The sequence below is a fragment of the Mastigoproctus giganteus genome, chromosome 2, assembly GCF_048544385.1.
Source record: "Mastigoproctus giganteus isolate SK-2022 chromosome 2, ASM4854438v1, whole genome shotgun sequence".
NCBI classification, from domain to species: domain Eukaryota; kingdom Metazoa; phylum Arthropoda; class Arachnida; order Uropygi; family Thelyphonidae; genus Mastigoproctus; species Mastigoproctus giganteus.
Window position 1 is genome coordinate 216,783,579 of NC_143576.1, and position 11,750 is coordinate 216,795,328.

General features: G+C 35.4%; 1 protein-coding gene across 1 annotated transcript in view; it reads right to left on the bottom strand.

Annotated features, from left to right (window-relative positions):
- The window catches only part of Mcm2 (DNA replication licensing factor Mcm2), a 51,752-nt gene extending 41,684 nt beyond the window's left edge, over positions 1-10,068 (bottom strand). The window contains exons 1-4 of the mRNA XM_090368962.1: positions 9,985-10,068; positions 7,202-7,401; positions 5,219-5,388; positions 134-225 (exon numbers count right to left, since the gene is read on the bottom strand). Coding sequence (XP_090225088.1) covers positions 134-225; positions 5,219-5,388; positions 7,202-7,401; positions 9,985-9,990 — 468 coding nt within the window. The 5' untranslated portion in view covers positions 9,991-10,068. The remainder of the gene's footprint in view (positions 1-133; positions 226-5,218; positions 5,389-7,201; positions 7,402-9,984) is intronic.
- Positions 10,069-11,750: the final 1,682 nt, after the last annotated feature.

An 11,750-nucleotide genomic window follows, 5' to 3' on the forward strand; every position in this document is an offset into this window, starting at 1 on the left:
TGAGATCTTAATAACATCAAAGAAAACTTATAATACCTATTTAAGGTACTCTGAATTCTCTAAAATCAAATTTATGAGATTTTATTACATTTTAAAAATATTTATGTAAAAAGAAGGAAAAAAATCACCTCACCTCCTCATCTTCTGAAACAACACCTTCAGCTGCTCTCTCAGCTAGACGTCGCTTGCGGGCTGGACGTTCTTCCTCTTCCTCATCAGATTCATCTATCAAAAACAGTCATTTGAGTTTTCAGGTCTAACTCACAACCTACTTTCATGCAATTATTTAAAAATATCTTCCCCATTCAAGAGCTGTAGCTATGCATTTAACATTGGCTATTTTATGAGTGCTGTGAAGTTATCCAGTTTCACAGCACTCACTTAACTCTTCAAAGGAGGTGACACCCCCCCCCCAGCACAGAACAGTGATGACTGTCCCCGTCTACACCAAAATAATTTTGCAGAAGGTCTTTAGAAAATAAAGGTATTTTATAAACTCTGCATTAGACCATGAGGCAAAATTACTTTTTCTAGAAATATTATATACACTGAGTGACCACTGAATTATGACCACCCCTATGAAAACTGAATGCAACCTGTTGACCACATAAGGTACAAGAGTGCAGAGTTAGTCGACCTATGTAGCATAGATAAGGTGTCTGTGGTTCAGTAGGTAGTAAAATTCCAAGCATGATGGATAAAAGGAAGGATATATCGGACTTTGATAAAGGACAGATTGTGGGTGCTCGATGAGCTGGTGACTCGATTTCCCAAATGGCTGAACTGGTGGGGTGTTTGAGAGCCACCATTTTAAAGTGTACCAGGACTGGCATCAAAATGGTCAAACAACGACCTGATGGCAAAACTGCAAAGGTCAGCGAAAGGTTGACGTTAGAGGTGAGTGCAGGGTCCGACAACTCGCACAGCACCCAGTATGAAGAATGACTACCCAATACAACATGGCCCAACCCGGAATGATATCTGGCATGACCATGCGTTGCACGTATGGGCTATACCAGCAGATGATCCCTACGGCATCCTCTCCTAACCAAGGTTCATTGGCATAAAAGACTCGCCTGGTGTGAAGAGCATGCAAGTTGGACAGACATTAGAAGACTGAAAGAAGGTGTGCTGGTCGGATGAGTCACGTTATTTACGCCACACCTTGGATGGTTGTGTAAGATTTGACATCAACGACATGAGGCTCTTGATCCATCATGCATGGTATCAAAAGTGCAGGTGGTGGAGGCAGTTGTTTGGTGTGGGGCATGTTTCACTGGCAGGAACTTGGACCCCTGGTGCATGTGGAACAATGTATCAGTGGTCTCCACTATCGTCAATTGCTTGCTGACTGTGTACACCCCGCTACGTTACACTTTTTTCCGAATGGTGATGGTGTCTTCCAAGATGACAATGCGCCGAGTCATCGGGAACTTGTGCAGAAATGGTTTGAGGAACACAGTTCAGACTTCCAGCATATCGATTGGCCTCCGAATTCCACTGATATCAATCCCATAGAGCACTTGTGGGAAACTATGGAAAGGCATATCAGGCATCTGGATACACCAATCACCTCCATGCTTGCATTACTGACCACATTACACACAGTTTTGTTGGCCATACCTCCCGAATGCTTCCAACATCTTGTTGAATCAATGCCATGTCGGATAGCTGCTGTACTGAGGGCAAAAGGAGGACCTATGAAGTATTAGGTAGGTGGTCATAATTCATTGATCACTTAGTGTATATATATGTATACCTTGTCACTCTAGTGCAACTGGCAATTATGATTGTTATTGGTTTTATGGTGCATCAACATCTTAAGCCATATTGCACTAGTGTGTCATGTCTGTACAAATGTGTGTTCACGGGCTGATTTGTATGTTGTGTGAACCAAAAGCTTCGAATAAGTCATGGACAAAAATCCCACTCTCTCTCCACCTAAGATTGACTAACTACAGCCTTAATTCAAGAGGCCTTTAACACATTTGCTGATGGAACACAAATCTGCATCAAAATGAACTGCAATTTTTGTGCCTCAACTCAAATATGCATCCATTCAATTGCCATCAATGAGTGAGCACTGTAAAAGGAAAAGCACATGAAATGAATGACTGAGTGAGTGACATCAGCACACTGACTGAACCATGCATTAACTATTTCATTACAGCCAGGATTTTGCTTAGTGTCAATCCTTATATTGAAGTTATATTGTCTAGTTTAGTATTTTCCACAAGAAAAGATAAAAATTTTTGCAGATTATGCTAGCTGAATTTTAATTCTGCAGTTTGTGAAAAACAAAATATCATCCTTAGTGTGTGTGTCTACTGATAAAGTTTTGTGTAAAAAATGCTTTCCTATAAAATTTTACCCTAACAGGTTGTTATAATGGATTCACAGCCTGGAATATCAGAACTGAAATGGAACAAGTATGGCAAGTATGGTGAAGCTGATGATATTGAATCAGCTCTTTACAATATACCATATTGTAAAGAGCTGATTATATAAATTATTCACCTGATTATGAAGATTGATTAAAATTTTATTGTAACAGGTATTTTAAAATACTGGTTTGCTGTACTTAATAAAATAACCCAAAGAATTTCTTATCACACAACTATACTTCAGTAAACCTCCACATGAGTACCTTTTGGTAGCAATGTAGAATGTCAAGTGGGTAGCCGATTTCATTCCAAATTTTTTTTAGCATTTCTTGAAAACCTGGAATTCACTGTCTGTTCAATCCAGTCTTTTAACTCTCTAATGTTGTTAACTTTTTCTGCATACACCTTCTCCTTTATGTAGCCCCCATACAAATAAATCCATAGGTATGCTATCTGGATAACGATCAAGCCATGGAACGGGGCCAACCCAGCCGATTAATCAGTTAGGAAATTTTTTATTGAGGAAATCGTGCACATGCAATCTCCGGTGTGGTGGTGATGCTCTTCTGATAGAACACACGTGGCTGCATATCTTCCAGCTGAGGTGCAGCATACAATTCAAGCATATCTAGGTAATTTGCAGAGTTCACAGTGATCTCGTAGAAGAAAAATGGCCCAATCACCTGTCCGAAGGACAGTGCACACCACATGTTTACCTTGGGACTATCATGCTTGTGTTCACAAACTGTGTAGAAATTTTCAGATCCCCGAATGCAACAATTGTGTCTATTAACTTTACCAGACAGGTGGGATGTCACTTGATCACTGAAAACAACATTTTCCAGAATGTGCTCATCTTCATCTATACAGTTGACAATGCAAACAGCAAATTCCTCTCATTGCAGTTTGTTGCGAGGGTTAATTTCTTGGACAATTTGCACTTTGTAAGCATAAAGTTTCAATCTTGAACTGCCCTCTGCAACACTGTTCACAGTATTTGCAGCTTCAGATTTGTCCAGCAGATAGATTTTGTAGGATTTCAGGTAAACATTTTCTGAATTTCGAAAACTATCTACCACAGATACATTAGGCATACATGCTCCTTTCTGGTGCAGAATGCTGCTGGTTTCTTGAAACTGTTTCAACCATCGCCTCATTGATTTTTGCGTAGGTGGATCTTTCTCCTGCAGTGTCGCCATTTCAATGCTGTACTGTCACAATGCTTGTTAGGATCAAGGCTGCCAACTGCAAGAGAAAACACTCATCAAGTTGCTTTGATAACTGCAGCAAACCATTTTAAGATACCTATTACAATAAAATTTTAACTGAGTTTCATAATCAGCTGAGTGATATATAGACATCCTATAGAATTCTATTCAAGTGATGTGAATTCTGAATCTCATTTAAATGCATCTACTGATGTTAAAACACTACAAATAACAGATGCCAGCATTATTTGAAGTGGTGATTTTTCACAGATGAAATCCATTTACTGAAAGCAGTGCCTACCTACTTGTTCCAGCACCCAAGGCACAAATAAAGGACCCTTGCAAATATAAGTGGCAGCAAATGTGTTAAGAATTTCTCCAGCATCTTCAATGGAATTCAAACCCATTCCAAACAATGCCAAGTGGTGAAAAAACCACTATACTGTCACTGAGGACACTGACAACTATGAACCTCTCATATCAATGCATGAGACACTTTCCTCATCCACTCACTTCTTGCTACATCTATATCCTTATCTATTATATGTGACAATTTAATCGTTATGTTAACCATCTAGCAGGTGAACAATAAAATAATATGTACATAGTTGTCTTTACTCCACCAATCAGTTTTTTTGAGAAAAAAGGCAACTAATAGTTTAAATGGGACACTTTAAAAATGTATTCTTAATTCTGACATTATATTATATATTAATATCAAAAAATGTCACTGGAAACAACAGTCTTGTTATCCAAAAAAAAACACATTTCCCTACAAACTGCACAGCCAAATTTCGGAATAGAGAGCGTAAAAAAAAAAAAAAAAAAAAGAGAGAGACAAAGAGGAAACTGACACTCTATTGAAAGTTGCCATAGTAATGGGTGTTTTGATATATATAGTATCATAAAGAATTATTTTACAGCTAACTTTTCTAATTAAAAAAATAATTAATGAAAGTAACCAAAAGTAAATAGCATACTGGAGGAATACTAAAATTCTAATAGTTATTTAAATTTATAAGTTTTACCCTTTTCAGTGTACAGAATATGCCAAGCATGCCACCTAGAGGGTTAATAGTCCTGGGTAGCATACATGGCCTTATAATGTTTTGAGATCAAACCTGTATGCTGTCACAAAAAACGCACTGCCCATTATTAACTGTGGCACCAGTTGACAAAAAAAAAAGTATCATGACAATATTAGCTCCTCTAGCCACCTTGGAGGTGCATAGGAGAATTAAAAAAAAGAAAAACAATTATTTGCAACTTTTCATGTAATACTTTTGTAGTGAACCATAAATTTTCACATATAAAAATAACTAAAAAATCTATCTACTTCAGTTTGAGCATAAACACTCTTTATTTTATATAATTAACATTTGACTGAATGGTCTTGCAAAGAAACCTTGGTATAAACATAACATACAGACAATTTTTAAAATAATGTTATTATTAGGAACTACTGAGATTAGCCAATTGACTCACGCTGGAAACGGCATGGTCTGAAGTAGTTTCCCCTTAGAGAAGGTTACGAGCAATTAAGTTACTCTGAAAGAAGATGCAATATCTATTTCAAATCATCATTTTGAAATGCTTACTTAAAATCTATATTACTATTATACTTACCATATAACAGTCCTCTGCGCATTCTCCCTGTAAGACGACCTTCCTCTCTATCCCTACGCCGCATAATCTCCTCAGCTGCTCGTCGATCAGATTCAGACATGGCACTGTATTCAGAATCATCTAAAGCATTGGGATCATACACATCTAGTGCAGGAATTGCTCGGTAATCACTAAAAATGATTAGATAAATATTATGTTTAATATGAAAATCATTTCTCCTAATTAAAATATCAATCGTGTGTGTCAGTGAGAAAGAGAGAAAGAGAGAGAGAGAGAGATAAAATGGTAAAAGAATCCTGTAAAATCATGATACGTACCAACCAAAGATATAATTAAATATGCCTTTGTCACTTTATTTCATTAAGACTAACTGATTATATTATTAGTTAAATTCCATTGTACACAGAGAGAATGAAAACCAAGAACTTTGACCAGAATGACTGACTGCTTTAACCCTCTTAGGAGTGAGTTTCATGAATATGTGAGCCCTGAGCAATGGGTTTTCTAATAACAACTAGCTCTGCAGAGTGACTTTGCAAGTTTCTTCATGGAGTTTTTGAAAATTTGCAAATATGAAAAACTGTACATAAATGCTTTTAAATATTAATTTGTTCTTATTTTTATTTGATTTCCCAAAATTAGAATGAAACTAACAACAAAAATTTTTTTAAACAAATATTTCATAAAAATCTTTAAATATATTTTTTTTAAAACAAAACAAAAATAAATTGGACAACAACGGCCAATAGATAGAATTTAATTTTAAAAACTATTTTATGCTACCAACTATTATAAACACTATATCTACAATTACTTGAAAACACAATAAGAGAAGACACTACTTATTTGAAAATTTCAAAACAATTCATACATAAATAGACACTATTTTAAACATACTTTAAACAAAATTTAGAAAAACACACACGCACATTCTTCTCAGGGCCCACATGTGTGAAAGATATGATGTACATATTCTGGAAAAGGTTAAATGCTTCATAACTAGAGAACAATAAATTCAAAAAATGACATAGCAGTTATAGACCACAATAAGGATATATGCACATACAGATGAGGCAAGATCCAAATAAATCCGAAGATATCAGTAATGATGGGCAAACCACCAACAGTATAGCAGCCAGGAGTGAGAATGCATTAGCACACACTCTTTGAGTGGAGTATGGTACAAGCTCGCATGACCGCTAAATATGATTAACGATTGTATTCTTGATTTATAATTACCTCCTCTGACCAGGTGGTCATGCCAGAGTATAAACAAAAAGATTGAAAAGCCTCAGCACCATAGTTTTCATGGGTAAAACCAACCAACTGCGTCTTGATTTGGCTTCAGCCTGAATCACCAAGAATTACTAACTAGCACCACAGAAGTCAACAAAACCACTGGTCAAGACTACTCTGAATGAAAAATATTTAACATAAATCAACATGACCTATGAAGTAACAGAATTTAACTAAAACTGGAATTCAAAATAACCTTTAGAAGGAAACTGAGAAAAAGAAATTAATAAAAGTGAAAAATTGTAATCATTGGTAAGTCACCAAGAAGTTGCAGTACATTACTTTTACAAATAAACAATGTTTTATTCTGAATGATAGAACAACAAATATTTAAATCGATTAATCATTACTTTGCTATATTTCTCAATTTAATTCATAATATAATCAGTTGGAATTAATGAAACAGGGTCATGTTAATGCAGAAGATGAGTAGATCTTTGAATGTATATGTATCATGCATTTAAAAAATTAAGGAGAATTATTTATCTCAATAATGTAGAATTCAGTATTCTTTCATCTGTTGAATAGGTAGGGGATGCAAGAATACACTGTGAAATTATTCTTTTCATTGTTTCACACACACACAAAAAAAGTGCTTAGTGACAACTGCAACTTAATGTTGATAACTGTGAAACATAAGATTAGTTACCAATTAACTGGATAAAATTCCAAGTGAAATGTACTTACGCTTCCATATTGTCACCAAAGAGCTCTTCTCCATCTTCTTCTTCTTCTTCAATAGGTTCTCCTTCTCCTTCTCCTTCACCTATCAGTTCGGATTCATCCTCAAAAGCTGGCAATTCACGGCCTGGACTTGAGGTAATAGGGTCATGACGAGCAGGTGAACTCTCCATGCCAGAATGGCCACTCTCAGACATTGGTCCATCCTATATTGCAAAAATTTAACAATTAGAACTTCTTTCATTCATCAGAAAGAAATACGTTACTAAAAGAGTATTACTGCCAACTAAAATATATGGAGTCAAAAGAGATGTATACCTGGTCTGTGCTTGTTAACAGGAGAGACTGCTTCTACAGGGATGGGATACATTTAAATAGAAAGGATGCAAGAATATTTGCTGATGCTATTGAGGCAGTGTTAGGTGGGTCAGAAAACTGCTAGCTTGGGAGGATACATGGACTAATAGATTAACAGTAGCCACTGGCAGAGGTGAAAGTGATTCTTGCACTGCTTCTATTGGAATGAGCAGCAGCCTGGAAAACAAGATGTGGGGGTTTTCTGAGACTGCTGGGAGTCATTGCAGTACAAGGAAACACATGGGTTGTGTTAGGGTAGCTAAGAATGTATGAGAGAAAGAGAGAGAGAGAGTACTTTTCTATATATATATATATATTTTTTTCATATATCTGAAACAAGATCTTTCTATATATGATCCGTACAACATTCCATATAATATGTCAAATTTCCCCTTAAATTTATTCAAACTACCCACTTCACCAGATGGTAATTTGTCCCAACAATCACATTCAGGCTTAAAGAAAATTTTTGCACATCTATCTTGCAGCCATCCTTTTCAATTTAAGTTTGTCTCCTTGTACTCACTGTATGAGAAAGAGTAAGAATGCCATTACTATCAAGTTTATTCAATCCATTTAAAGCCTTAAACATTTCAATCAGGTCTCCTTGCAAGTGCCTAGTTACCAAGCAGTGCAATTTGCAGAACTAAAGTCCTTCAGAGTAAGAGTAGTCCTGTGTTCTTGATTAATTTGGTTACAACTGTTCTCTGCACGTTTCAAGAGAACCTCGTCCTTCTTAAAATGAGGCTTCCAGGCCTGTATACAGTACTCATGATGCAGCCTATACAAATGACCTATACAACAGGACAGTAGGCTGCCCTATTAATCAGTTAACCAAAATGAATTAACTAGTCTCTTATATTATGAGGCGACTGCCTCAGCATTCAGAGATCATTGTCTTTAATATGTTCTAAACTACTTGGGTGCTGAAAATTATATGTACTATAATACTGCTCTCTTTAATTTGAAATCAATTGTGACATAGCCTTTCCTTTCCGATCAGGGCCAATTGTAATGTATGATAAATTAAAACAGTTCCACAGAAGATCAGCTATAAAGATATTTGGAATTTGGTTTATAGTAATATTAATATAATTATATTGATGGAATATAATTTATATTAAGTAATATTAACAGAAACAGGCATCTGAGGGGACCTAACTGAAGTGTTTAAAGCTTAAGTGGGTTGCATAAACTAAATGCTGATAAAATCCTTACTTTCTGAAGTGATACAAAGAAGTGAACATAAACTGGAAAAGGATGGTTGCTAGACAAATGTGAAGAAATTTGATTTCAGTCAGGGAATATCTCCTTAATTTTGGAATACACTTCCACCTGGTGTTGTGGAAGTGGGTAGTTTGAATAAATTTATAAAGGACTAGAAAAATTAATAGACGGGTTAGGCATATGATATACGTAGTGTTTTTTGTGGGGAAAAGGGCGATCCTGTATAAGCTTGGTTCCTTGTATCATTTTGCACTACTAATTCTAAAATTTATATAACGCAGCTTATAATATGTAATGTATTAGTTGCATTTTGAAAGCACTATATATAATTGAGACATGTTTCTATTATTTGTATATGTTAATTAAATAAAGAGTATTACAATATTGTGTTATATGGCTGCGATCATTTCTTCAGCTATTAGCAAAACTGATTTTTATTAAAACAGAAAATTTGTTGTTTAACCTTCTGTAATTAATATTTTTAAAACGCGCGAAAATCTGCCTTGTTTATACTTAAATTTAATGTTCGTGATCGCTACAAAAAAATTCAAAATTTCTGTAAGCTTTCCCCTACATATACAGGGTTATTCAAAATGAAGTCCGGAGTTTGAAATGTTTGAATTCGACCATTTTTTTGGTTTCCTGGTCGAAATTTCCAACAGTGAATGATGAAGACATTTCAACAGCAGCAGCCAAGTTTCAGATTTACTCAGATGACATCGAACCTGGGAATGTTTGAAACCCCGGACTTCATTTTGAATAACCCTGTATGAAAATTTAAAATATGCCATCTTTAGAAAATTTGTCTAATTCAGTTAGAAATAACTATTTAATAAAAGGGATCCTGTTCACTTGTGTTGGCGCTTTAAAGACATTTAATCGGTGGTTTTTAATTCCTGACTATGGCATCACACTTTCTACGATTAATAATTCTGTAATTTGCTTTGCATATACCAAAGTTCACACTTCAGCACTAAATTCTGTACACATAAATTAACTTGTCATAAAACTTTCGAGAAATTCCATTCTCCTGTTGTTTCAGTTGAGATACACGTGGAAGTTTTGAAGCATGCATTGATCATCTAACATTACTAACGAAAGCAAATATTCCTTGGCTTCGGTATTTGCAATCGCCTATAAATGCTTTATAAGTTTGCTTCTTTTTTTTTTTGCATCACTTGCCATACTAATACTAATATACGTACCGCCATTTTATAACTGAGGAATATACTGAGACAACTTAATTCCCTTTTATAAATCACAGCTGAAACAGCACATTTATTTAACAACACAGCTAGAACTTGGCGGGAAAGTGCGGAATAATACAACACTTGTTAACAGATTGTTCCGGTGCTTGCAAAACGCGTTGCTATGAAAATTGGTACAACGCTAAGAATAAGTCCACACGCCTAACGCAACTACGCCTACAGAAAACTTCATTTGTGAAAATGGAATGAATGCTGCATTTGAAAGAATGAATTTATCAAAGTTGAAATAACTACTTTCGAATAAGAAATTTGTTAATACTACTCGTATATGGTGGGCAACTTAGTTTAAATGTCTATCATAAGTTCATAACACTGTACTAAATCTTGCAGAAATATTAAAGTAATCCTTGTCGATAGATCTATAACCAATAGCCTTGGATTGTCTAGAAGGCAATTCAGGCCATGAGGCTATGGAAATCTCATTAAGGGAAAGGAATTGATTTAGTGTGCATAATTTTTCATGGGTCGAGGGGAAAATTTTGCATAGGAGATTATTCCATTTCAAATAAAGCAGAGGATTATTATTATTATTATTGTAAACAATAACTATGTAAACAATATTATTATTATTGTAATCTTTTATTGTAAACAAATTCTCTTGATAAAATAACATTGTATTGTATTATTATTATTATTAGCCATATGGTGCAAGGAAGCCTGAGACTTATGCTGCACCAGCCGAAAAAAAAAAAAAAAAAAAAAAATTCCCACATTACCCTGAGAGAGAGAGAGAGAGAAAATCACCAAGAAAGCAAGAAAGAGAGGAATGATGATATCCAGACCTTGGGTTTGCCAAGCTCATACTCACCAGATGTGAGCCACAAACCATGATTTTAGTTCAATCTTAGAGAGATAACAGAAGTGTGATGGAGGACTTGTGCGCGCTATTAAATTTTTGAGAATTATCCGAACCCTTGTTTAAAAAAAAAAGTTTGATAAAATCCAACCGTGGCCATCCTTAACTGAAATTCTTATCGAGCAAACCCCTCGTGAACAAATTGGCAGCCCAACATCCCTTAGATATGCTGTTTTGTCCTCGGGAATTTCATGAGGAAAGGAACAGCAAATGTAAAATGCGAAAAATAATAATTACTCATATCTGAGATTATATAAGTGACAATTTTCTGTTAAAATTGATTTATTTTTTCTCCCACCCCATTTACTCCCCTCCCAGGGTACTTCCCATACATGGGGTTTCAATATCGAGTATGAAAACTATGCAGATTCTATGGCTGGATGGTATTAAAAAAAAAAATTCTAACCTCGAGTTTCTTATTGTATATAGAAAATTTTATTTTGAGAAAGCAGTAACAGTTTAGAAACGATGTGATTGGTCATTGAAACAGACCAGGAGCGGCAGCGCACTCATGTCATCCAGAGTCTAGGAGGTCTGAAGTAATAACTGTATATTTGTAATATGGTATTTTTATTGTACAGTACTAGATAATATAGACCCGCATCCACAATGGGAGGAGCCGTAACCGAGTATGAAGTCTAAAGATTTTAAGATAATGACTGGGACTAAGTGGTCAATTAAATTATTTTTTAATTAAGTGTCAAAAGTGTTGATAATGTGTAATTAACGTGGATGGGCCTATGGCCCAGGTAATGTGTTTTACGGAGGTTAATAAAATGTAAAAAATTCCACACCTCGTATACACTGCCCTACCATTAATATCCGGACACCCCTCCATGGATGGGGA